Raw genomic sequence first — 27,613 nt, 5'->3', positions numbered from 1 at the left:
TTGTGTTTGTTTATCTAATTTAGAGCCACGTTTTGACAGAATTCTTTCTAAAAATCAATGCATCATTTCACTAATAAAATTATTACATAATATATATTGATAAAACATTGAAATATTAAAAAAAAATGTTACCTATACTATGATTTCCTTTATTCATATTAATAAGATACATTTCCGTTTTTAAGGCATTTTTATTTGGTGTGCCGCGGAACAAATCCATGCCGTGAAGTAAAAATAGTTTGGCAGAAACTGAATTCTACAGGTATGCAATTAATAAATAAAAGTTAAAAATCCTCCTGTAAAGTAGCATTTTGATTAATTCGCCCTTTTTACAGAGTACCGACGATATTGTGTATTTGCTGGCATGTGTTGGTCGCTGCGGAGGATTTTGAATCGTTCCACTACCAATGTATAATCATAAATAAAAACAGTATTCTTATTCAAAAATAATTTATTGATTAAAATATATGCTTTATAAAATACACTATCATCTAGTATTAAATAAGTACATTATCTTATTTTGCGCATGTCATTATTTGTCATAGATTTGCATATTAATGTAACAGTTAATGGACACATCGTAAAAGATCTATCTCCTAATATTTAAAATTAATATAAAATCAATGTCAAACTTCAGTCAATAATATATCACAACACCAAGGAAAATAATCTTTGTACTAACCACCGATATAAAAGTGCACAGTGCACGGTGTGGCTCATAAAATCAATATTTTAATAGCTGCCAAGAAATAATTATATAATAACAATAATTAGTAATACATGAACATATCAAAGGAGCCCATATAGCATCACCTAGCACCATATTTTTAATGAAATTATACTCGAGAATTTCTGCAAGTTGGTCAAAGATTTCATTATGCATATAATTATTATAACAATACATTTTCTTATTATTATTATTATAAATGGTATTCGTGGTAATTTTTTTAAAAATCGATTGATCACCTTATATTCTGTCATATTAAATTTAGTGTTTAAAAAAATAATTTAAGATATACTTGTCAAGATTTACATAACACATGTTATGGGGCGTTTGCAGATTGCAGGAGCTAACTTGACAAGTGCATACATTGAGAACATATTTAAAACATATTATGGTCTCTCAAAAATTACTCTTATTAGGTAGAATTCATTTCACATAAAATACAGACTAGTCAAACTGATTTAGGTATGTCATATTATAATCAAAAGTTATTTAGTTCTAATAAAAAATGAGATAAATCCTTCAAATGGAAAAGGGAATGTATGAAGTACAGACGCAGAATAGATTTTCTCGCCACTATGATTGGTTACCATAGAATAGATATTGCCCAGAAAATCTGTCAGATGCTTGGGAAGTATGAATGCTTATTAGACAGAGTGATATTAGCGGCGGCGATTTTCTTTGATGCAGATGACGCAATCGATTCATCAAATGATTTAAGACAAACTTTTCATAGAATAATTAAATCATACCAAAATCTTAAAAATATGCGTATTTCTCACAAATTTAAATATTACGCAAAGAAATTTTTTCTATCGATATGTATTATTCTTTCTGATCCCTGAATGTTATTTGTTTCTGCTGCTTTGGTGATTATTGCTTGATTGATGACCCGGGACTAATAGTATAAAGTTAAATATGTATCTCAAAAAGTCACATCCTACGATAAGTAGCACCTGAAATTCTGAATTCCTGTGAACATGTTAATTTATTATCAAAGAGAATGGTAAAAAAAAACTATCTTTGTTGCTCCTACCCACTGCATTCGTTCTATATAAGAAATGTATTTTAATAATCGATCGGATTGAATATAATAATGACATAATATAAAGATGGATGTATGAGTGAAATGATCTCTACCTGTTAAAAATAAGTTAGAAAGAAAGCAATAAAAAGGGAATGAGGATGCTAAAAAACAAATAGATCGTCATCTTGTCGAGTTTGTTCAATATACCGGCAAAGCCACACATACATACGTAAGCTGAATATTTTCCTTGACAAAAAATAACTATTGTCGGTAACTATGTCTAAATTGCGATGCGGAATTCATCACTGCGAATGATGATGCTGACAGGAATGCTGCTTGCCTGGAGGCCGATCTGACTCCGGTCTGTCGGAATCTTCTTCCGCATCCGTACTGTAGAGAGGTGACTTGGGACGACCCCACTCGCTCTCCGGGTCTGAGAAGATATTCTTTTCGCGGATGATGTCTTCCAAGGAAATGTCTGACATACCTTCCAACTCTGCGAAAAAACATCAAGAGTCGTTAGCTTATTTTATTTTATCAGTACAAGTATAGATAATATCATCATACATTTACATTATACAATTTTTTCTATAAATTTATTAAGGATGTTTTCAAATTAATCTAAAATTATAATTATGTCATATATTTAAGAATAAGCTACAGACAGTGGTGTAGCGCTAATCAAATAGTAACAGTACATTGTTAATTTTTAAACTATGAGTACCTTCTTTATCTAAGCATCTCATTCATCGCTTCAATCGCATTTATAAATATAATATAATTTTATTTTAAGATGTCGATTTTGTTTAAAAATAAAATAACGTTATTTTCTGTATTTATGAGATTCAAAATACTATATCCCATACCCCACTGGATACGGAAGACTCGAAAATAAGTTTGCAGCGGTCCGTAAATTGTGATTATTTTCAGTTTAGAAGTGAAAAATGCATGAAAGCAAATGTAAATACAAATAAACACATTAATATAGGTAAAATAGACTCACCATTGTCATAGAAGTTGTTCTGGTCATCACCCCAATCGTTGTCGAATTCCAATTGTTTGTTCAATTCTCGTTCTGTAGGAGATTGCAAACTCTCGGCCTCCGTGTCGGTCACGTCGTATATCTCCGTAATCTTTACCTGCGAAGAGAAAACATTCTGTTTGAATTATAATATTAATATGTATAACCAAAACATTACACAGCAGTTAATAATCTAAGAAAACATTTTTACATAATGTAGATAAATGCAATTTGAATGCCGACAAACAGTCTTTACAATAAATAATTAAAATCGAATTGAAATCATAACGCGTCAATGAAATATTTGACAGATCAATGAATTATGTCGATGCCATATTTGTCTTCGACTCAAGAAATAAACAGCTGTATGTTTTACTTAGCATAATTTCATGAACTTTAATTAATAAATTACTTATTAGTTATTTTAGATTTTCATTCATAAAAAAAATTGTACATATTCAAATAAATATAAGAACTTCAAAAACATTGACTTTATGCTACATTCTAGAACTCGTTTTCTGTCATTGTGTATGAATCAATAAAATTATTGCCACACACTATTATAATGTCGTATGACATGCATATGATGCCGTCAAGGAGTCATGTCAATATTTCAAAGATAAACTGAATAATCATGTCATAAATTACAGATAATGTAATGGCAATCTTCTTCAAATCTACAGTGTGTACTTAGATCCGGTTCGATTGGACAGCATAGATCAGTGATGCAATATATTCCATATTGAAATTTTTGATAACCAAAGATGCACCTCCACTTTGATGGTGAATTGAAAAAATCCATTTTACTTTTATAACTAGTAAAAACATCTTTTTAGGCTAAAAAATCTACGGATGTAATAATATTTTCAAAAAAAGTTGTTTGGTCAAACGGAACCATCTTATGAATGAAATAGATCAGATTCTAGGCTACATATCATTAATTATAGTAGTCATTAAGTGCATATGGCAGCTAAGGTATAAATGAGGCGTCTAATTACAAAAAGCGACAAGTCCACAATTCAATATTTTCGGGAAACAACGTTTTTATGTTTCAAGCTTAAATTATTTGTTTTAACGTGAGATTATTTTTTCCGTTGTATTCTATGTCGAAATTAGAACCAAATGGCAATTTGTTTCAGCCGATAAACTCTTAAATGTAATAAATATAGGCAAAATAAAATTGGACATAGCGCTACTTGTACCTCACTTTTTAATTTATTCCGCATAAGGGACATATTTCCGTGGCACTGTCATGAGTTTACCAGATGCTACAGCATGGGAGACGCCCTTTTCAATATTGAACGTTCCCTTATTGGTTGACTTAAACAAGCGCGAAATCAACCAAGCTTTAAATAATATGAAACACGGAGTTGGCATTTTTATAATAAATCGAGACTTAAAATATTTTTTTTCGTAGGGTTATGTCGCGTTTTGGAATTTATAGATCAATACATATTGTGTAAAATTATAAAAGAATACGTGCATATTTTTTCTCGATTTTGACCAAATGTGAACTTATCGCTTTTTGGAATTAGACACCTCAAATATAGATTTGAATACAACATAACACATATTTTTTGTTGTTTATTTTATTTGTTTAATACAGTAAGGTAAGATTGGCAAAACAAATGTTTTCAATTACTTTTGAAGTGTCAGTCAAAATAGCATAAAGTAAATATCTAATAAGCAGCTGGGAATTAGCGTATGGCAACAAGTCGACAAAGGCGAAAAGAGTGGAATTTGCACTGTTGATAAGAAACGGGCTTATTATTTGTGACACACAATCGAACCGGCGGCTTATGTGTTTGATTATTCACAAACAATGAACCACACAATGTTACACAACAGTCGTTGATGAGATTGAACACTCTTATCATGCGTGCAGTGTCATCCTGATCAATATTGTAAAAAATTATATTTGAATGAAAAGTTAACAAGTAAAAATTTTCCCTTAATTTTGCTAATTATTCTCATAAAATCGCGTTGAAAATGTTTTAAAAAGATATCTTTTAATATTCAAAGAGGTTGATAGGCCAACAATGTTTTCTTTAAGACTTATTTATTTCAGAAATTATAGTTTGCAAAATAGGTAAGTACCAAATATACAGACCAATACCTAAAAATACTTAAATTTTGCAGACAGCCCACATTGCTTCATTTAGCAGTATACTAAATTGATTAAATAGGGAATTTACTAATTCCATCTCAGTGGGTAATAATTTTTATATAAATTCATTCAGTCTAGCGTCATGGATGGCGGCTGTACAAACATGACGGGTGGCGGTGGGAACCTAGGTAGTACAAACGACTAACAAATATAAAATAGATAACTAATAATTATTACCTGCTACGGTAAATCATCATTTCACTATTTTTACATTGTGAAACAACCGTGTTCTGACATACGCTTTAAATATATGAATCTGCTAAATTAGTTGTATTCGGTAGAAAGTTTAATAATCAATACCTTATTATTGTCGTCCATATAGTAAAATGCCATGACGGCGTCGTGGTGATTGGTAACTCTTAAAATTTGCTCGAATGTGTCATCCTCCAATGGCAATTCATTCGACAACGGTGTATTTCCAATATTGTTCTCCACACTCCCAAGTCTAGATATGCTCGAATGAGAACGTCTGAAATCAAAATGTTTTGCATATAAAAAAATGACTATATTATATATTATATAGATAATAGTTGCAGTGGTATATATATAATACAAAGTATATTTGTTTGTTCCTTTCAATATGGAATTTTTAGCACAGATTTTTTTGCATGTACCTACTATGTAATCATCACAAAAGTAAAATTACTGCCATATACAATTCGATGATCGCTTTGTAATATTTCAACCAAAATTCATTGTAAAATGTAGAATCCAGTGCGATGATTGCTCGCACAAGTAAAAACACTGCCGTTTGAATCTATGGATTTGATTTGGATGCGATGATCGCATAAGTAAAAACACCACTTTTGTGAAACAAAGTTTGCTTAATATTTTGGATTCAATTTTAATTTGGTATTATTTTGTTTGATTTTTACTGCTATCGAGAATTTCAGCTAGTTACTAATAAAATTGAATGTTGTAATAACAGTTTTACCACCCCACCCTATGGTACATGGACTGGTGTTTCAATTCGCTCAACTAAAACCATGTCAAGTATTCTAAGTCCTAGTCTGAAGAATCGAAGAGTAATTTTAGTGTCATATTTAGTCCAGATCTGGGTTACCAGAAGTAAAATTTATATTTTATGAAATTCTTTGTTTCAAAACTAAATAGTTAAAAAGATAGATGCTTCATGGAAACAACAATTCCAATGCAGACATTAAACTATCATACGTTGATTCATCCACATTTTCAAGAAGAACTTTGATGATCACGTGGCTAATCACAATTCATTGTGGATTATTTGGGTAGCTTCCCGATCCTTTTTTTTTTCCCCGACCATGTCCAATCCTAATAGGATCATATGGGCCTCCACAAAATAGAGGTTTGTATTAACAGATTTTGTTTTTTACGAGAAATGGATGTCAGCCACTTGCTCAACCTGTTAGGTCCATACCCTGACTCACACACAAATTGAAAAACAATATGTGTACTTGCCAGACCCAGGATTCGAACCTGGGACCCACGGCGTGATAGTCCAACGCTTAAGCCGCGCGGCCACCGTGTCCGATCCTACATTCATCAAATGCCCACTCTTTGAATATGAACAATTCACATCTTCTAGAAGTCCCACGACAACGGATTTCTTTAAATTTATCATTATGTAATATTGTGAAATCATCTACCTACATACAATTTTTGAGACTTTCGCGGTTGTTTGTTGTCGTTTTTGGGTTTCTACCGCGTGTTCTTTCTCCTTCTTTCCTCAACATTTCAGGTTCATTACAGAGACCATTCTCAAGAGATGTGTTGAGGAAGTGTATGAATGATGCGAACGCCGACATACTTAGCAGGGTTTGCATTCATACACCTTACAGCTGTTTTCATCAACACATTACCTCTTGAGAATGGCCTCATTTACGTACGTATATACATATTAACGGATTAGGATTGAAAAATAAAAACATTTCTTATCAATCACACTGCACGCAAATAATGCATTATCTAAAAATGATTACATAATATGTATATATATTTGACGGCCGAAAAATCCATATTATTTGGTGATTAAGTGATTTTATCACAAAGTGTTAATATTTTTTATTATCAGATGCAGTTTATTACACTGCAGTGAAAGTCGAAAAGCAATACCAAAGGTTTTTTTATAAATCAACAAAATAATGTTTTATAAAAGGGGACTCATTTTTTATCATTTGATCGAGACGGTGACACACAATGACATCATGAAAAGATATATAACACGTTTTTTTTTCTTGTCGGATTACAGGTCAACAATAATTGCACCGAATTCATTTTCTCAATCAATGAATTGATTTATTACGAAGTGTCTGGATTCAAAACTGTTACTATCCAAATTTGTAATTATGTACTGAATTACCTATAGACTCTGGATCGCCCGTAAGATTGATATGATCATGTTATGGATAATTCAAATTTAGTCTGGATAACCATAGAAAGAAAATTTTGAATCATTAATTATTATTGATTTTGTATTTGGAATAGAAATCCACTATTGGTACACCTGTGTATTTATAGTTGAAATAGAAATATAAGAACAGTTTCGCCATATTTTATTACTTACTGAATAGATAATAATAAAAAGAGTACTCAAGTCACAGCAGAAAACCAATATCAACAAAAATTAACATCCGTAACAAATAGCTCTCGGGCAGCTATACTTATTTAGCAAACTTAACTGGAGTAGAATAATATAGTGACGTTTCATTCGTCACGCTTGCAATTGTATTGTAAAGTTTACCTCAAGGGTCTAGGGTTCTGAGGTTCATTAACAGGAGAAGACTTTGAAGAGGGAGGAGGTGAAGAGATGCCGCCGGCCGCCAACACCGCCCCGTGGGCCTGCCGAACCAGCGTTCGACACACCGCCCACAGCGACAGATTCATTTTTGGCGTGCAGGCTATTAACCTGAGGAAGAACAAAAAGAAAATAATTCAATGACAGTTTATATATTTCACTTCATCAATATTAAATACTAGACTAAATTTAATAATCATTGCAGAAGTATTTAATTTTATAAGAGAGTAATAATAGTAATAAATAAAATTATATTATTAAGTGTAAATCAACAATCAAAATTTTTATTGCTAGCAACACAGATTAAAAATGGAATAATTTCATTAAACATATTTGAATAAATGGACTACAGGTGGCATTACTGACAATTGCAATTTATTGGGACAATGTTATTATGTTCATGGCTTCAATATGATTATTATGACAAAATAACTGAGCACATAGATTTCAAAACATTGCAATGTTGATTTTTAATGGAGCTTTGACACAAAGCTTATCAATTGAGATGATAGTGTTAATTTATACATACACGCAATAGTTTGTGATAACTTTTCTAGGCCAGCGTTTATGACTCAGATACGGCGATCAGTGATCACTATGCCACTGTCACTACAACAAATACTTTACTTAAAACAAAAGTTTATATATTTGCAAGACTTAATGATATGCTAACTCTTATTTTTGTCAATATAATCAGATTTAGCCGGGAGGAAGTCGATTCCGGATAACTGTTTATATCTAGCCATAGAAATAAACCGATCCGGAACCGAATCCCATGCATTTTTTTTTCTCTTTTGAACCGAACTCAGCTGTTAAATAAAGCGTAATACGTATACAATTTTCCACCTGTCAATGACAAACGATGATCACATATACCAGAAAAAAAATACGAAACAAACAAACCAATAAGCTTAAAGATGTATCTATTTTTTAATTAGATACATATACCATAATAATTATGTGGCGGAAAAATTTAGACAAAGAAAGCCAATGATTTTTCCATTGTGCTATTATAAAGCAACGCGGTCATAATGTAGCGCATAGTTTGGCACATTATGTGTAAGAAGATCTTCAACCGAAAGCCACAAATGTGTCAAGTAAGTTTCATCATTTTACCTCTGGTACATGGCCAAGTGTTTGTCACAGCCGCCGTAGGTGTTGAGCACGTGCCCCAACACCCTGTATTGACGGGTATGGGTCTCAATTGTCGACTCACTTAGGCTAAATTTGCAACATTAATCAAATTTAATGGCAACCATTACTAGATTATTTAAATTTATTACCACTTTCATTTGTGGATTCAATCCAGCTTTATTATATAGGGATAACCCTGGTATGAATATTTAATTATGATCATTGACCGTCTATTCATAAGATGGTACAATTCGTGAACGGAGTTGCCCAGCGTACAACGTACAATAAATTATTATTTGTAGTCACTACCAATTGCTCGTTTCATATCTATTTCAAAAAATAAGACACTTAATTCGCAGTGATGTCCCGTGGGGTAGGAAAATAAAAAACCGTTCTAAAACACATGAAATTGGTGGTGTGACATGAAATGAGTGAGGTGACTTTAGTGTGGTTTTGATACATTTAAATACCAAGTAAATTGCACACTCTATTTCCACCTTAAAGTGCTTTATATACATATATTTGAGGGCGGTATTTTAAGTTTAATTTAAAGGTAACACTTTCCACAGTGAATTCGAAATTTCATAGTATAAATATTGAAGCGAGACCATGATCCTACTTGGTTACTTAGTGTTACAATGAACTATAAGGGCTCACAAGATATCTTGCTAGGTTTAGGCAATATTAAAAAATCATTTGCAGTCACAACCAATTGAGTGCACGGGTTTATAATTCTGGCGATGATGTATGAAACCAAATGATGAAAAATTAAAAAGGGCCAAGTGAAATGATGCACGGAATGTCACAAAGAGATTTTAATTTCATCGATTGATTTACTTTCAAAAAAATTCACAGAATCTAATACAAAAGACATTCGATTTAGTATTGAATATGAATCATAAAATTGAAAACGAATCGGGCAGGTGTAAAAAGTAAAAAAAATCCTAAACTAATCATAATAAATAAAATATCTTTTTTTACATAAATGGAAGGTTATAAATGTGACATAAGATAAGTAATCAAAGTAATATCATTGTTTTTTTTTCCAGGTAATAATTCAAACAAAAGCGGTTCAGGTTCACTGACCGAACTCGTAATAAAACAAACAATATCAAGATAATAAATAAGATGAACTTACTTTGTGAAGGTGGCGTACACAATGTCCACGGGCAGTGTGCAAGGCAGCGTGAGGATGGATAGAAATTTCATGGTTCTGTGTTTGAAGACCCAGTTTACTAATCCTTGATTAGCTGTGTCAATGGCATTTTGGAATATTGTCATTACCGTGTCTGGTAAATCCGCTACTAACGCTTCCTGTAACAAAGGAAAATCATCATTATTGCATGTAACCGAAAGGTTGAATTGAGGTGGATGACCCAAGACAATCACCGTTTGTGGAAAATTACAGTGTTCGGTTACAACAGTAAAAATTTTACTAATTTAATGTAATACTACAAATAATAATATATCGGTATATTTTGATTACAATTCAACATTATCAGTACATTCAAGAGTTTTGGTTATAATATACTTATATGTGTGTTTCCAGTATATTACATTTTGTAAATAAAAATTGATTTATATTGGTTCCTAATTGTTTTGTCAAAACTTTATGTCCATAACGAATAAACAACAATTTTTCGCAAGGTACAGTAAATTTGGCTGATGTGTAACAAAAAAACTGTCATATAGCTGATTCCAAAATTTTAGAAACAATGCAAGCAATGGTCAGCCTCGAATGATCCATTGAGGCCGTGGCCAATGAGAAATATGTACTCAGGATACACAACTACTGCCAAGGCGGAAAAAGCTAAACAAGGTGGTTTGCTTTTATTCGAATCAGCTGGCCAAGTCACGGTAAATTGCTTGACTCTCATGGAAATTTCAACAATAACAGAAATCGCCGTTGGTTAACACTTTACATTTAATACAACGTGTAATTGAAGCGTCAAAGAGAAGCTGTAATACATATTAACTACAAATATGTCACGAAGACTATAAAACTGATGTTGATAAAACTGAGTAACTTTGTCAGTATGTGGAGAACCTCAGTAGACAGTCAAGACGGGATGGTTTACGGTGCCGATGACAGTTTTATGCACAGTTGTCATACATTGACGACGATAATGTTGAAAATTATGAAAATGGAGAGCAATACAAAAAGCTTCACCTCTGTCATGTGTGCTCGTCACACACACTCATTTGTTATTCATCAGATCAGAGAATATTTTCATACCATTCGTAATAAACACTAAGCTTTTTTCTATTTCTAGCTGGGTAGTTTTATTGAACATCCATCTGGCATTATTATTTTAATTTTCGAATTTTGAATCATTGCATTGTGAATTTCAATTTTTTTTTTTTAATTTAATACGAAAGAAATGAGCTCAAATGCTTTATAATTTTCCATATGCCATTGCTTCCATGTAAGATGTCAATATGTGGTGAAACATTGTTGAATATAGGTTCTAATAATAATAATAATAATGTGCTCCTATATCAATGCAATCTAACAATTTCTAGAAGCATAATATTATTGAAAACATTCAAATGAAGATAATAATAATAATACGAATAACTGTAGAAATAGATAGCATGTGTATAAATTCATTATCAGATTCTGCAATGATCAATTGATTTTTCATATTAAAGATATTAATGAAATTGATTGAAAAAAAAGATGTCGATATAGGTCGAGGTTTTCTCATATAATTATGAAAAAGGTTCCAAGATCTTTCTTTATATAAAAAGTTTTTCTCACTTTGTAATATGTGTATAATAGTGCTAATGATCTATTGATTGTTTTTATTAGTACCTATTCACATTTAGAGTTAGTTGTACCATAATGTATTAAAAAATTAATACAATCCACTGAGGGCACTCGATGGAATTCGAATTTAAATTCTAATTATTAATCAAGTCAGCATTTACCAGGTAGAATTCCATTTTACAAAATGATAATAATAAGTGAATTATATTAAATTCTATCCATCCTCCCTATCATATTATCTTGTAAAATTTAATATTGTTTATATTATCATTTTATAAATTTTTATTGATTGAAGTTTTGTACTTTTCTGTTTGAATAATAACTAGCACTGTGCTGTGTGTGTCAGTCAGTAGCGAAGGGTAGAGGTAGGCTGTTAAGATCCGTCTTAAATAGTGCACATTAAACTTATAAACACCGTCTGTAAATAATTGTAGTCTTAGTTCAATGAAAACAAATACGTATGACTGATAAAGTTTAGTGTGCACTATTTATGGCGGATCTTAACAGACTACCTCCACCCTTCACCGCTGATGTCAGTTGTAGATTTGCCATCGGTGAGCGTACACAATGTTTGAAGATGCCGAATGGCGAGACCAAGGTTATAAATAGAGATTCAAGTGGAGTTTTAATGAAAAGGTAATTAACATATTATTTTATAACAAAGTTTAACTATTCTGCGTGTCTAATTTTTGACTCAGTTAATGATGTACATCTGTTTATATATAAACGAAATGAAATAATTGGTACACTGGTATTAATGATCATAATATGTGACAATACAGGCCTTTTCTATATTCGTAAAAATGTAAAAAGAATACACCTTACCAGAAAGGTTATGGAAGTTTAAAATTAAAAATGAAATGGAATAAGTATCAATAATAAACATAATCGAAATCTGTCACAGATACGAAATAGAAAAATATTTAGTGTTTAAAATAATGCTATATTTGTCAAGTCAACGCTCGATTATGTACAGTGTACACAAGCGTGCAAACACAAAACTCTCGATTATTGGGTGAGAGAGAAGGTGACTCACGAGATAGTTATGTCACGTCGGTTTAAAATAAATTAACTCATCAAATAACATCCTCTGTGGAGTATTTGAAGAGCACATAATATTTGGTGAGCTTCTGAAAGATGGTGATACTGCGCTGTGTCAATAATAGATAATGACAGATAACAAACAAACACACAATTTCATGCAAAACAACGGGCGTCACAAACTTGTAATTAGACAATTTTGGACATTGTTTGAATAATAAGATATAATGTTATCAAAAAGGGCGGGTTTTCTATGTTAATATACGTTTACAATAATAATTTGTGAGGGAGATATGCATGTTTAATCAGAATGTCACTCTATTTACATTGGCAAGGAGATTGTATGATTTTCGGCTCCACTCTGTCGGTAATTAAGTAAATATTCATTCATTGGAGTATCCATAACATTTCCTAACAAAAAAGTAATACTATCCACTCAGGGTACTGGATAAAAATTAATTTTACAATTGATTATCTTTAAGTGGTCGTTTCCACCATACGTTCTAATTTATAACATCGTTTATATAATATAATTATCAATTAGTGTAAAAACAGTAACAAATTTTATTTATTGTTAATTATATATCTGATAAGTAGAGCCTGAAGATACCAAAGGCGAAAACCGAGTCGCTAAAACCGTTTCCTATTAGCACAAACCTCTCATCAATTAGCATTTATTTTTTATCAAATCATAATTGTAGTGTGAAAATATATTCTAAACTGAAATATCGAAAAATGTAGAAAAAGTACAATCCTTTTGAACAATTTAGAGATATTCTTGCAAATGAGATTTAAATACAATTTTAATAATTGTAATTAGCTCTCATTGGTTTTTAAAAAGAAATATCAAAAATTGTTGTTTCTCAGAATTAATAGTGTGAACAGTATACTTTTAAGTTCCTTATATCCACATAACATAACATCAATTATGTTATGTGGATCAATGGCATCAATGCTAAGTTATTTTGATATATTACAATACGTATTTAGAAAACACCTTCCCTGCTCCTGAAAAATAATCATTCTGATGAATTATAATAATATTTTCATAAGCTGTTGGCTGTGCTTTCTTGCATTGTTCAGTTTATGCTTGGAAACAAGGCCTGAACAAAAACGATGCATGAGTGCGAGTGAGAAAGTATTCGGCACCCTTACAATCTCTGCGACACGTGCTAGAGTAAGATAAAAGGTCTACTAGCTACAAGCCAGTTTCCAAAAGTATCGCCATTAAATCGGGGCGAAACGCTTCACATAGCGTCGACAACTTGCGAGCTCGTGTTGCTAAAATTGATATTTTTTGTGTTAAACATAAAGTCAGTGGTAAATATTTTTGGTTGATTAAGTAGAAAAGATGGTTCTGTGTGTTGTCTTAAAATGTGGTAGCCGTACTGATAAGCAAGAAAATGGTATTACGTTTCATAAGTAAGTTGATACATGTTCTTGATAATTTATTTGTATTTTATTATATATTTTAATACCAGTGACCGAGTGTTTCTTTAAAATAACTTAAATTATAAATATCTTTATCTAATGGTTGCATTTTGACCGCTTAAAAATACTATATAACGTAAAAAAATAGAAAATTATATTTTAATTCTGAGCGTCTAGTGCGAGCACTTTGGGCGAGCACTAGCGAAATGGTCTATGGTCTCGAACATTTTTAGACGAATGCGTTCGCTCGCTCACAAACCAAACGCAAGGCACGCGGCTTCATTTAGCAATGCAACGGGTGGCGTCTAGATGTATCTATAGTCTAAGCTTGGAAACCTTTGGAAGGAAACACTGAGACAACGCAGGAGTCTACTCAGCTATCTTTTTAATAAATTATTATTCATTGTTTTCTTATGCAATTCAAAAGATTATTCAAATAGCATGCATCAGCAACAAAGAGATTATATTATGACTAAAGCAAAGAAAATAATTGAGAAAATGTAATTGCAGATGTTCTTACATGATTATCAATAATTTATTTATCAATTTCGAGTTCATATATTGATTCAAATGTGCTTATCTAGAATTCTGTGACCATTTACTCAGTTTAATAACACTAATAATTGATAAGATAAAGAACAGATACTTGTACGTTGTTTGTACCTATAATATTGTAAGGACTCGAAACTGATAATAAAAGTGAACGGAGTTTGGAATTGCATGGCCCGTCATATTATTCTTTTGTCCAGTTATACTTATGTGATGCACACTAAGATGATAATTCTAATTCAGGTGTTTACATGACCAACAAGTCCGTAGCCGAATTAGTGAAGCTTATTTCTTTTTTTGAAAAGATAAAAAGGTTGATTCATGAGAAAACTACACTGATTATAATAATGTTATCATGATTCACAATATATGAGCATTAAACGGTATATCACTGATTCTGCTCCTATGAAACCGCCATGGTATGGAGGTATCTTGGTATACGAGAAATGGTTGTTAGCCATCTGCTAAATCCCTATATAAAATTTAAATTATTTTTTTTACACAAAGCGAACCCAACACGCCATGGAAATATCAAAATAATATTATAAATATCATGTATAAAATATGAAGTAATCATAAAAAGTACAAGGAAGTACACGAAGTGAGCTAAATAGATCCTATATTGAGTTTATATAAATTAACGTTCATCGAAACTCGCCATCACAAAAGTGGGATACCTATATCAATTCGATTAATACAGTTATTGCTCTCCTAATTGGAAGGTTAATTCTGCACCTTGGGAGAACAGACAAATGACTCGATTTCTCAGATATCAGGGACACATAGATCAATACGCAAAAATGGCAGACTTTTTATTTACACCTTGTACGGTCTAATAATAATGAAATAATTAATAGTCAAAATAATATTTAACAATTAATTGATAAAGCTGTATATTTCGTTTCCAATGATGCTGTAAGTCCATCAATCCGCATCAAATTTTTTCATGCGTTTGATTGTAATTGCAGTAAATATTACGAAAAGATGCCTTAAAACTCTATCCTTGCACTCGAAAAAAAATAGTATTCCGATGAGTACCTATTTATCCCAATAGAAAATGACGAAAAAAATTGTGATACTTTAAATTTAGTACAAGAAAAATTAAGATTTAAGAAACCACATTATACTGTGCCTTTGAGGGTCATACGTTTTGGTGGCTAGTGGATTCCTTTTGTAATTAGTGTATTATTTAAGGCTTTAAGAATTCATTCTATTGGTTGCAATTCGAATCCCACAGCTGGGTAAAATTCAGTTTTTTCATTCAGTGGATAACAACCGGTTAATGTAAAAAGTCTGCGAAGATACATCCAGATACATGGAGGTCTCCATGCCTCATCTGCTTTACCTTACATATTAATTGATCTACAGGGCTATACAAAATATGCGAACTATACATTTTAGCCCGGTTGTATAATAAATTAAGTGAAGAATAGTTATTGTTTTACACAAGCTGAGACAAATTTCAACCAAATTGATTTTCGAACCTTATCATTTTCAATCAGCCAAATTTGTGGCACAAGGAATTCAGTTTGACTCTTTTGTGTAATGATATCTTGGACTTTGTACCTATTTTTAATTAATAATTATATTATACCAATCCGCATTGATTAAACAATAGAATAATTTTAATAGGCATATCGCTCATAAAACATGAATTGAACTAAGATAATGTTTTTATAATCATCAAGACTTATATTGTGTAGCAAAAAAATTATTTACACAAAAAAATTAGTCATGATAATTATTGAAGAAGCTCAAAGGTAATGTTGAAATTTTTTGTATTGTTACATAGTTTATTGTCTCACCTGTCTATGGGTTTTGCATTCCAGACAGTCGGGGTCGAAGTCTATGGTATCGTCGAAAGAATCTTGAATTTGGAAAGTGGACTGGACAGCCAGACATCTCGTGCACGAAATCAGATTATTCCGGTGCAAAAATCTGAGTGCGTCGTCGAATCCCTGCTTGCACATGTTACTCAGGACTTCCGGCTTGGGCGGGAAGAGGATTCTCGCGAATCGGCTGATGTTCTGTTTGGAGAGTTCAATACTTGTGTTGGCCACATTGACCTGTAAATAAAAATGATATCAGCAGGTGCAAACAAAGTGATAACATTTCTTATTATTTCATATAACGAGAACATCAATTTGAGCATATCTGGAAATATATTAGTCTGTCATTATTTTTGATTAGAATTGGCAACATTATCAGTAAATATTTTGCTTAAGGGGGGACATGCTCGTCGAAGGTCAAAATTGAGTTTTTATTGTATTTTCAAACAATGATCCTGGACACTCCTTAAACGTTGTAGATAATCTATTTATATAATTTTGAAGCCTTATTATCCTTTATAGTTATTTTAAACATTTGATGACTGCATAAAGTATTTTTGTTACATAAAAAAGTATTCTTTTAAACCTCTCGCTCTAATGTTTTAGAATATAGTCATATTTCGGTACATAACTGTGCAGTGGTGTTAAGATTTTTTACATTTATTAATTTTTAAACGTATTTATAAAACCATTAGCATAATTTATTACGAGATAATTTTTGTAAAATGTTCACGATAAAAAATTATATTGATAATCTCTGTGATCCCAAATTTGACAAGAATTAGGCATTTTATTAATCCAAAAATCGGCAAGATTAACACATTTGAAGATGATTCTAAAGATATTTATTATAAGCTATGTCTTTGACCATTCAAGTGTAATAAACATCTTATAAATAATGATTGCTTTATAATAATTATTGACCTAAGAATAAGGTAGTGTTTTTTTGAAATATGCCATTTCTTTTGTCATTCCCCAGTGGTTAAGCTACAACATACGGCCGTAGCCATAAATTGACAAACTATAATTGAAGTAGGGAGTAAAATGATATTGACGCGCGTGTTTGAACATGTACCGTTTAAAAAAAAAATAAAAAAAAATTCGGTTAGGTACATGTTCAAACACGCGCGTTAACATAATTTCACTCCCTACTTTAATTATAGTTTGTCAATTTATGGCTACGGCCGTATGTTGTAGCTTAACCACGAGGGAATGACAAAAGAAATGGCGTATTTTAAAAAAACACTACCTTATTCTTAGGTCAATAATTATTATAAAGCAATCATTATTCATAAGATGTTTATCACACTTGAATGGTTAAAGACATAGCTTATAATGAATATCTTTAGAATCATCTTCAAATGTGTTAATCTTGCCGATTTTTTGAATAATAAAATGCCTAATTCTTGTCAAATTTGGGATCACAGAGATTATCAATATAATTTTTTATCGTGAATATTTTACAAAAATTATCTCGTAATAAATTATGCTAATGGTTTTATAAATGCGTTTAAAAATTAATAAATGTAAAAAATCTTAACACCACTGCACAGTTATGTACCGAAATATGACTATATTCTAAAACATTAGAGCGAGAGGTTTAAAAGAATACTTTTTTATGTAACAAAAATACTTTATGCAGTCATCAAATGTTTAAAATAACTATAAAGGATAATAAGGCTTCAAAATTATATAAATAGATTATCTACAACGTTTAAGGAGTGTCCAGTATCATGGTTTGAAAATACAATAAAAACTCAATTTTGACCTTCGACGAGCATGTCCCCCCTTAAATGAATAAGCTTTATAAGAATTTGCTTATATGAAAGTGTTTTTATCTATGAAGATAAAAACACTTTCACATTTATACAAGTTGTGACGTCTGTGATGAGACTGTAGATGTAATTATGTTCTATTTACATAATTGTGACAAATTTCAGAAATATATGTATATGAACGAGTGGGATTTGAAGTCAAATCATTCACTGTCTGGGGGAGTGCTCTTCTGGGGAGAGTCTCCATTAAGCTAGAATTTACTCAATTAAATATTAAGTCTATAGTAGAGCTTCTAATGACTGGATTTCGTTATGATCATCAGTTTAGCATTAGCATACGAAAAAGGCACGAATAAATGTTGAAATTGTCAATGAATTCGGTGTTGTTTGGGCATAACCTGTTAACTGCAAAGTGTTGAATTTACAGGAGAGCAGTTTTAAGCTTTGAATTGCCCACATAAATCTCGGTTCATTTTTTGTCATACGTTGTTTAACATTTTAAAATAAATAACTGTAGAAAAATATGACAATAATTAGATTATCAATTATTCCATTAATTAGGAAAATAATGTCACTTATCAGTGATCAAACTATGAGAAGGTCTTTGGTTATGTTTTGACCAAAATAACCGCTGTGTTTGTTCACATATCATCATAATTATTACCATATGGTTTTGAGCATTTAAATTGAAATATAGATACCGGGTTATTACCAAATGAAAGATAATAGTATTTATAGTGACCCAATTTTTATACTACTTAACGACCAAAAAAGCAGTTATCAGGTTATGCTCAAACACCACCGCATTGCGTACCTACGTAAATAAGTTTTTAATAATATTTTTTTTCATTGAATACTTGATAGAATGACAAGTTATTAAAAACATCAATTCAAAATTTTTAGTTATAAGTTTTATTAGTATTCCACAATTATGATAATGCATTCCTGCTTTCATCGTCAATTAGTCGGAATAATCGAATTTCTACTGAATAAATGAATTGAGAATGAGCGAACATGATAACTTTATCGACATCAATTAAAAAATATTAATTGGAGGAAGTAATCAGTGAGATACCTATATTATAAGGAAACACAAAATTTCATTGAGCCATATAATGGAGAATAATAATTATTAAATTGATTGTCAGTTACAAATATGATCGTACGATGTTAATTTAAAATTGATAATATCAATTAAATATTTAAATTAAATGTTTATCCAGAGTCGATATACGTCAGAGAAAATCATATTTTATTGTCCTTGGTTATTTTGTTGACATAACATGAAATGTTTAGAAATCAGGCTGATTATTATAAATATGATCAATCTTAAACATTTGTCATCGGAATCATGTAAAAATATATTTAGAAATGAACCAATTAAGATTATAGATGTACTACATATTATTTCAAAACCATCGAAGTATATACACGTTGTGCGTGTAGTGGTAGCGTAGCGGTCTATTTACAAATCTTTAATATTCACAGCGGATCATTTGATCGTTACTGGAAAAAGTCAGTATGTAAGTACTAAATTATAGAATGACGTGATATTTATGACAGCTAAAAGTCATGATAAAGTCATCAGCAAAAATGTTTAAAATGTGATTTTATATAATCTAAAATTTTTTATTTATTAATTGTATGTAAATAACAGTGAATAAAATGAATTTAAAATAAATTAAAACGTTAGTTGCAACAGCCATGAGGGCGTGTCTATTATTTGCTCAATTTATGTCCATCGTAACATAGACTCAATTCGTTTGTGCATGATTATATTATTATGCTCAGCGCAGTGTCCGGGTCAATCTGACTCAACGAGGTTACTTTTCTTCCGAGGTTAAAACGTAGATTATTTAGTTTTACTTACGTGGAAAAGCTGTGAACTAAGGTCCCTCGGGCAAATATCACTTTCGCCACAGAACGGACTGACGGTTATTGTGTTCTCATCGAGAATCGGTAAATTATCACTAAATCCTCCGTCCATGTAACGGACCCCATGAAACTTGGGAGGAAGCAATCCTGAAAATACGGGAATGAAGCACGACGCCAATAGTGCCTGAAAGAAATAAAAACATTGTGTTAAAATGACAGCGTTGTGAAGAAAACTAATGGGAATATGGCGACATAGATCAATATTCTGCGACACATGATAGATTCTCTATAAAGGGAATGAAAATTCTCTATGATAATACAAATTCTTCTGCCAGAAAAACATACGTTGGGGGTAATCTTACACATGAAGAACTTATAGATAAAATGCTTTATCTATTATAAACTACCTACTTATATAATGTAGGGCAAAATACAGCAAATCGTTATTATGAAATTATCATGTTTATGTCAGATGTTAACAGTAATCATAAATTAATTGAGTGGCTATTATATTTAACGAATTGATAGCATTCATTATTGATTTATTATGGGTACTTAAATTTTTTTTTTTTTGATAATATGATTGACATTAAAAATGAAAACGATTGCTGTTAATGAAATCAAAGAATAGTAAAATGTAAAGTAAGTGATTAGACACATGTGAAAACAATAGTTTGATCTGTTGTGGAGGTCAAATTGATTTAAATTTTCCTGTACAGTTAGCAAAGTAGCACACTGTGAATGTTAACTGTTGAAACAAGCAATTTGCTAAAACAATAAAAGTACTTAAAACCTATTCGTTTCTAATACTTACCGCCAGATACAACTTTATACGCTTCCTACAGGACATATTCAATGGCACATTATTACGATAATACATGTTACCAGGAATATGTCAGGAGAAAGTACCGACAACTTGCTTGGTTTGTACCAATTATAAACAGTACTATTGGAAGGCCGCGTGTGCCACTTATGGGTTACTGACTTTCAAAATTTTTGTATTTATGATAGTTGAGGTCCTGAAGATTCAACTAATACAATGCACTCGGTAACCAAGTTGGGTAAATTCAAAATTTTAAATGCGAATAGAATAGAATAGAAATTCTACATGCTCAACTGTTTTCAAACACTCTGTAAAAATGATCCATTATTACTGTTCCATGAAAAAATATTGAAATTGAAGGACAAGTCGAACAAAAATATTACAATCAATTACAAGTTTAAATCCTGTTTCACACATAAGTATGTATATTATGGTGATGCTGTTCCTCATTTATTTTTGATTACATATTTCTTGTACACGTTTAATCCTCAGTGCCTCAAATTAAGCCTTGACTAATTCGTACCTTCAATGTACATTGTAGGACTAAAAGCCAGCGAGGCGATTTGTGAAAGTAAATTATCATTACCTGCAGCAAATCCTCCTTGCTGTTAAAATGTGAGACGATAACATTTTTGCCGTCGTAAACTCTGGTCAGAGAGATGTGAAGCTTTCCGCTCACTCTAATGTGGGCATCTTCAGGCAGGAAGTTGGCGAGTCCTTCCAACAGGATATTTTGAACATTGAAGGATGGGCTGAAGGGCCCCAAAGACCCCGCCCGTGCTTCTATCACTACCCGTAGCACATCGCTAGTTATTTCACCTGCGGAAAAAGAAAATATCTATCAAGAGCATGCAGTTATTAATGTTATTTGAATAATTAACAAAGGCTGGCCGGATAAAATTCACACATGTCCAGGTAAATATTATATTTCATAATATGTCATTTATACTAAATACAAATGTCTGAATTTGTAGGTGCGGATTCAAATCCAGTGTTCTAATAAAAAATAAATTTTGTTTTTCAATGAGTATTTGATCCAGAGCAAAGACCGAATGGGTTGTGCGGTTGCATAGCAACCTTTCTCAATAAAAATGTCTGGTCAATGAAACTTTCGAGATGTGGCTGTATAGAAGTACACATCGTCAAAATTTTTTGGACTGACCGGGTGACAAATTTTAACATCCTCAATGTAGAGATGAGAAAATTTTTAACATCCTCAATGAGAAAGGACCGACAAGTTCTGTGTAGTATCAAAACCAGAAAACTACAGTACCTCGGCCATATTATGAGAGGACAAAAATACAGCATTCCCCAACTTGTCATTAAAGAAAATATTAACGGGAAGTGTAGTAGAGGACGACGCCGTGATTGGTAAATATGCAGCTCCACTGAACTGTTCCGTGAGGCAGATGATAAGGCAAATATAGATCTGATGGTGGCATAAAGGATGACATCCCTTCTTTGGATGCCCATATTATTCTAACATGGTAATATTTATACTAAATACTTTTTGCAATCTAGGAAAATCACTAAAATGGAGTTTAATGACATAATTTTGTTTATTCTGCATGTATCTTGTGGTAGGTACCTACCTAATACATTCAATTTTATCTTTTTTCAAACACATGATGTGTCCAGTTGATTTTTTTTTTTGTATATTATACTAAAAATTACATGTTACATACATAACTATTATATTTTGTTTTCTATTACCCGAACAAAGTGATACGTCATCAAAATAGGTATTTAATTGAGGTGATACAAAGTCTAACAAATTTATATAGTTAAAATAAGATCTTAATTATTGTAAATGTCCATTTTTTATCTATGAATTAATTGCAACGATTGTTGCTATAGTAAAAAAAATATAATTGAATGGACAGCTATGCATTAGCTCAAATAATAAGCACGTACATACTAAGATAACGATCCAAAGTGATATTCAAAACAAGCTTGCTGCATTGAAAAAAATAAATGCATCGATTTGATAGGTGAAAGTAATAAGAGAGTGAGAGAGAAAGTAGATACTTTTTAGATTAGGCTAACTACTTTTTAAGACCACAATGTGAAAGTGAAATGTGTTCAAGTACCTGTGACTATTTAAAAAGTTTGACTTGCATTTATATTATGAGCATGGGTCATGCTGATTAAAAAAAATCATGTTTTGAACATTCAAATAACAACAAACAAGATTGTTTTAACAGCTCAGTACTTATATTGAAAAGATACTTAACTGGCAAACTTTAATTAAACGGAAATTGTTTGTGAATACAACAATTAATAATGATATTAAAATATTTTTCTATACAACCAAAGTCAAAGATGTTGAATAAACCCTTCTCCTATAGAGATGGAGTCTAAACATATGAAGGTAACGCAAAGTAAGTACGCCACGTCGAATAATTTTTATACAAATTCTATAAAGAGAAGAAGAAACACATTATGTGTAGCATAGAATAACGGCATTTGTAAAACTGGAATTATCTTCACTGGTTGTGATTGGGAAATCACAGATGAAAAACATGAACATTCAATTTAAGTGAGATTCATAAATTGAGAGTACTTAGCATGAAAGTAATCGGGAAGGGCCACAAGTAAAACTAACGGAAGAGGAAGCAAATAAGTTCTGCGGCACATACATAAATCACACAGTAGCACTCAAAACCCTGAAACTTACTGGGTTGATAACTTTATTAAGGTCGGTGGAAAGAGATCTCGGTGAAAAGCTAAAAGCGGTTGATAATAGTGATATTAAGAAGTCGTTTGAAAGATACAGTCCACTAGCCATACGTATATTTATTAACAATAACCAATTTTGTAAGCATGCATGATTCTAGTTAAATATGCATAGGTATAGGTACACAATTCTTTTAAAATTTTATTGTTTTGCCTGCAGCATTTTACACAATAGCGTATAATTCTGTAATTAATCAAATAACAATATATATCAGGGAGATTCATCTTGATAGTATTATAGTCAAGATTTATCTACTCTAACTTAAATGTATATTTAGCATATTCGACTTACAGTATCTCGAGTGGCTATTGTTCAACAAAATTGTACCAGTGTTTTACGAGTGATAAAAATCAATACTTGCGGATAAGCTTTCCCTTTCGATAAACTACGCATGAGGATGTTAATTTTTTATCACCAGTTGTCAATAATATTATACAATAATGACGATTATTGCTATCTTATCCTGAAGGTCAATGGCAAGTATTTTTTTTTCTGATAAAATTTAAAAAACAAGATTTACTAACACAGTTAATATTGAGTGTGGGCTCAGTACAAATAAAATGTAGTTATAATTCATATCTAATCTGGTAATAATATAATATTGTTATGCAGTAAAGAGGTCTTCCGTTTCATCTCCGTTTTCCGCAGGAATCAACATAATTGTTATCTACACAAGTACATGGTGAATTAAATACGTAAGCATTAAGACAATAACACGAAAATATGTCAAGATATTGATAAGATTATGAAAATAATTGAATGATTGAGAAAAACATGCGGAAAAAAGAATTCAAAGTCAACCCAAGAATAATAAATAATACATGGCCATATTAATTCCGACCATATCCGATCCTAATAAGATCATATGGGCCTCCACAGGGTAGAGGTTTGTATTAACATATTTTCTTTTTTACGAGAAATGGATGTTAGCCACTTGCTCAACCTATTAGGTCCATACCCTGACAGACACAAATTGAAAAACAATATGTGTACTTGCCAGACCCAGGATTCGAACCTGAGACCCACGGCGTGATAGTCCAACGCTTAAGCCACGCGGCCACCGTCAGTGAACCTCGACCTTTTATGTTTAGAAAAACCCTTGAGATATTACATTTTAACATCTTAGGGAACCCGAATTTGGCTGACACATATTAATATTATGTTCGATGAGTGAAAATAAATCAACTGGTAGTGAGTGATTAATTAGTAGCCGGGAGAGCCGACAACACTCATACTTCCCTATTACCGAAATCCATGTTGCTACAAAAAATTCCCCGTTTCTATTAAACTCTTGCTGCTATATATTTATCTATGCTAATAATTATCTGTAACAAACCAAGCAAAACTTTTAATATATCTTTGTTTTATTCACGTTAAAACTCAATTATAAAAAATGTGGGTACTCATAGGTACTATTTTTAGATAGCTTTTTGCGAATATTCATGGAACCAAGGTTCACCGAACTCCTGTGTATCGAAAAACCTCATTCGGAATCATTATTTAAAGTATAGAATAAGGTAGCAGAATACGCTGAGAACGGGAGTTCATAATATTAATTTTATACAACAGCAATTTCTGCTTAAATTTGCTGTCTCTAAGCAACGCATGACCTGCCTTCTCCCAGAGGACACCGCTGATTTTAGCGTTGTTGAATGATAGTTGAGTTTGTGTTTTGTGAAATCTCGAAGTTATTAAAAAAAACAAATGGTTAATTTACCTATTTCATGGGTATATAGAAATATCAAAGAAAAACTATGAAAAGTTAAAAATGGGTATATATTTGAAATTAGAAGCCCAGTTCAAAAACAGTTATCTTATCTCAGTTGTAATTAAAGAAAATATATAGGTACCTATATTCACCTTCAATAATTATATTCAATTGGTAACAGTTATTGATTGATTAATTTTATGACTTCATAGGTCACACATCACAATAAAATTCACAGAGTTTTTTGAAGAGTAAAGTACATGATCTTATAAATAATATTACAAAACATTTAATAAAAAATGGGAAGGTAAGTATATTAAATTTCAATGCGTTTTTCAATTTTACGATTGGAAAATGAAGTAAAGTCTGAATGGTACTGAAAGTACAGGAATAAAATACCCCAACCGTATTATAATACTTAGGAGCCTTTAAAAAAAGAATCATTTTGTGATGTTTAACATGAGTGTGCAATATAGGAAGTGCCCAAAAAATAAGGTAATGATTTTTTTACTTGTTGCCCCTCGTAAAACAATTCATCACTAGAGAATAATAAAATAACCTGCCTTGATATAAGTAACACCCAATAACATCCACTCTCCTGTACGAATTATGTAGTTACGTTCATATTATTTGGGATGTTTATTTTTAAAAAGTCGACTTCATTTTAATACATATGATTACCAAAAATAAAATACAAATAAAACTTTTATGTGAAATACACATATTTTTTAGATTTCGGTATAGGTAATTTATAATAAACGTATGATTGGGTTGTATGTATGTATGTATGTAAATGTATGGTTGGGGAACTGTTTTAGGAGGTCCATTTATAAGTTTTCTGACTTTCTGGTTGCGTCTTTTGCGTCAACGAAACCGCGCTGCTGTCTCGTCTTAGATACAGGACGAATTAATTGTACTTAAATGATTTTTTTAGAGATCAGTTGCAGTCTAAAAAAAATATGAAGGAGTTGATAATAATATTATATTAAAGTGATGCATACATATATGGAGGTATTTTTATTTGTATTTCGTATTTTATACAAATGAAAAGAGAAATATATTTTATTTCTCATAGTACCTAAATGATATACACTTTGTCTCAATATTAGCAAATACTATCAACATAACTGTGAAGCACTTTTGATAATATTATAGTGCTCACTGCTCAGTGTCATTTGGTATTGTTTTTTTACTACACGTGTTGTAATGATTTCTGTAAGAACATTTTTTATTTCGTGATTTTTGAAGCATTTTATTACAAACGTAACAGTATCGGAAGCAAAATGAAAAGAAATATTGCCTGCAGCTTGTGTCGAAAGTAAATGTAATTGTCAGATTATTTCATGGAGATGTTTCGGGTACATCACGATTTAAAATTTTAGATATCTTGTGATCGCTCAGCCTTATCGTCGGACTGATATAGTTTTTGCCTACATTTTTAAGAATCCGTATCAATCGACGTACGAGTACGAGAATATTTACGTCATCCAGATAAATTGACATGACGCTTGTTTACGCATTCGTGAAGGTTACTAAACAAAGCCACCGTTGTCGGACCGTCTCTGTAGATGTAGAATTTCGTTGATGATATCATTCTTACCTAATGGTAAATTGCAAAGCAGGCAGCACGCCGATATCGCTCCAGCCGACGCTCCAGAAATCTTATCTAACAGCAAATGCGGAGCATATTTTCGAAAACACACCGCTACTCCGACGTGATAAATACCGAGGAACCCGCAGCCCGCAAATGATAGATTCATAATATAATAGTTTTAAATTCGTAGGCACAATCACTCCGCACTGAACGAACGTCGCTTGATAACTATCGTCAGAATGTACACGATGAAAATATAAATAAGACGATCGGAGTTGTGTTTATCGTGTAAACAGCTGATAAGATGACATTAAACACAACACCAACACACGCGCTACTTTTACTTTACTTTACGAGATTTCTACGAGTGTGTAGATTATTAAAAATGTTGCCACTCTAAAAATATATTATATTTTTGGTACTGGATTCCGACAACATTTTTAATTATTACTCTTAGTAACGAAGTAAATTGTAATGCTTCTAACAATAATAATTTTTGAGTGTCCTGATAATAGGTACGTTATATTTTGTAGAAAGCAAATTTTATATATACGAATAACAATAACTAGGAATAAGTTTAACAGTGAGTAGTGTGAACGTAAATAGTATGTTGAGGAAAACCTTCTCCTATGCAG

The 27,613-nt window shown here is 31.6% G+C and overlaps 1 protein-coding gene across 2 annotated transcripts; it reads right to left on the bottom strand.

Annotated features, from left to right (window-relative positions):
• Window positions 1-935: 935 nt before the first annotated feature.
• LOC147064135 (1-acylglycerol-3-phosphate O-acyltransferase Pnpla3-like) lies at window positions 936-27,208 on the bottom strand. Of its 2 annotated transcripts, none has more exons than XM_085958620.1 (9): window positions 26,985-27,208; window positions 21,526-21,758; window positions 20,112-20,300; window positions 16,443-16,703; window positions 9,985-10,160; window positions 7,659-7,823; window positions 5,240-5,408; window positions 2,755-2,890; window positions 936-2,247 (listed from the first exon to the last, which is right to left on the bottom strand). In XM_085958620.1, the coding sequence occupies exons 1-9, from the start codon at window positions 27,142-27,144 to the stop codon at window positions 2,054-2,056; spliced, it is 1,683 nt and encodes a 560-aa protein (XP_085814746.1). In that variant the 5' UTR covers window positions 27,145-27,208; the 3' UTR covers window positions 936-2,053. The 2 variants fall into 2 exon arrangements, with proteins under 2 accessions (XP_085814746.1, XP_085814745.1); XM_085958619.1 differs by having other exon boundaries at window positions 1,585-2,247; window positions 2,755-2,908.
• Between the last annotated feature and the right edge of the window lie 405 nt (window positions 27,209-27,613).

The sequence above is a fragment of the Rhyacophila brunnea genome, unplaced genomic scaffold (assembly GCF_057557595.1).
Source record: "Rhyacophila brunnea isolate RB1 unplaced genomic scaffold, BYU_Rbru_1.0 scaffold_8, whole genome shotgun sequence".
NCBI lineage: Eukaryota > Metazoa > Arthropoda > Insecta > Trichoptera > Rhyacophilidae > Rhyacophila > Rhyacophila brunnea.
The sequence above is the reverse complement of the archived record's forward strand: the minus strand, read 5'-3'. Positions and strand labels throughout refer to the sequence as shown.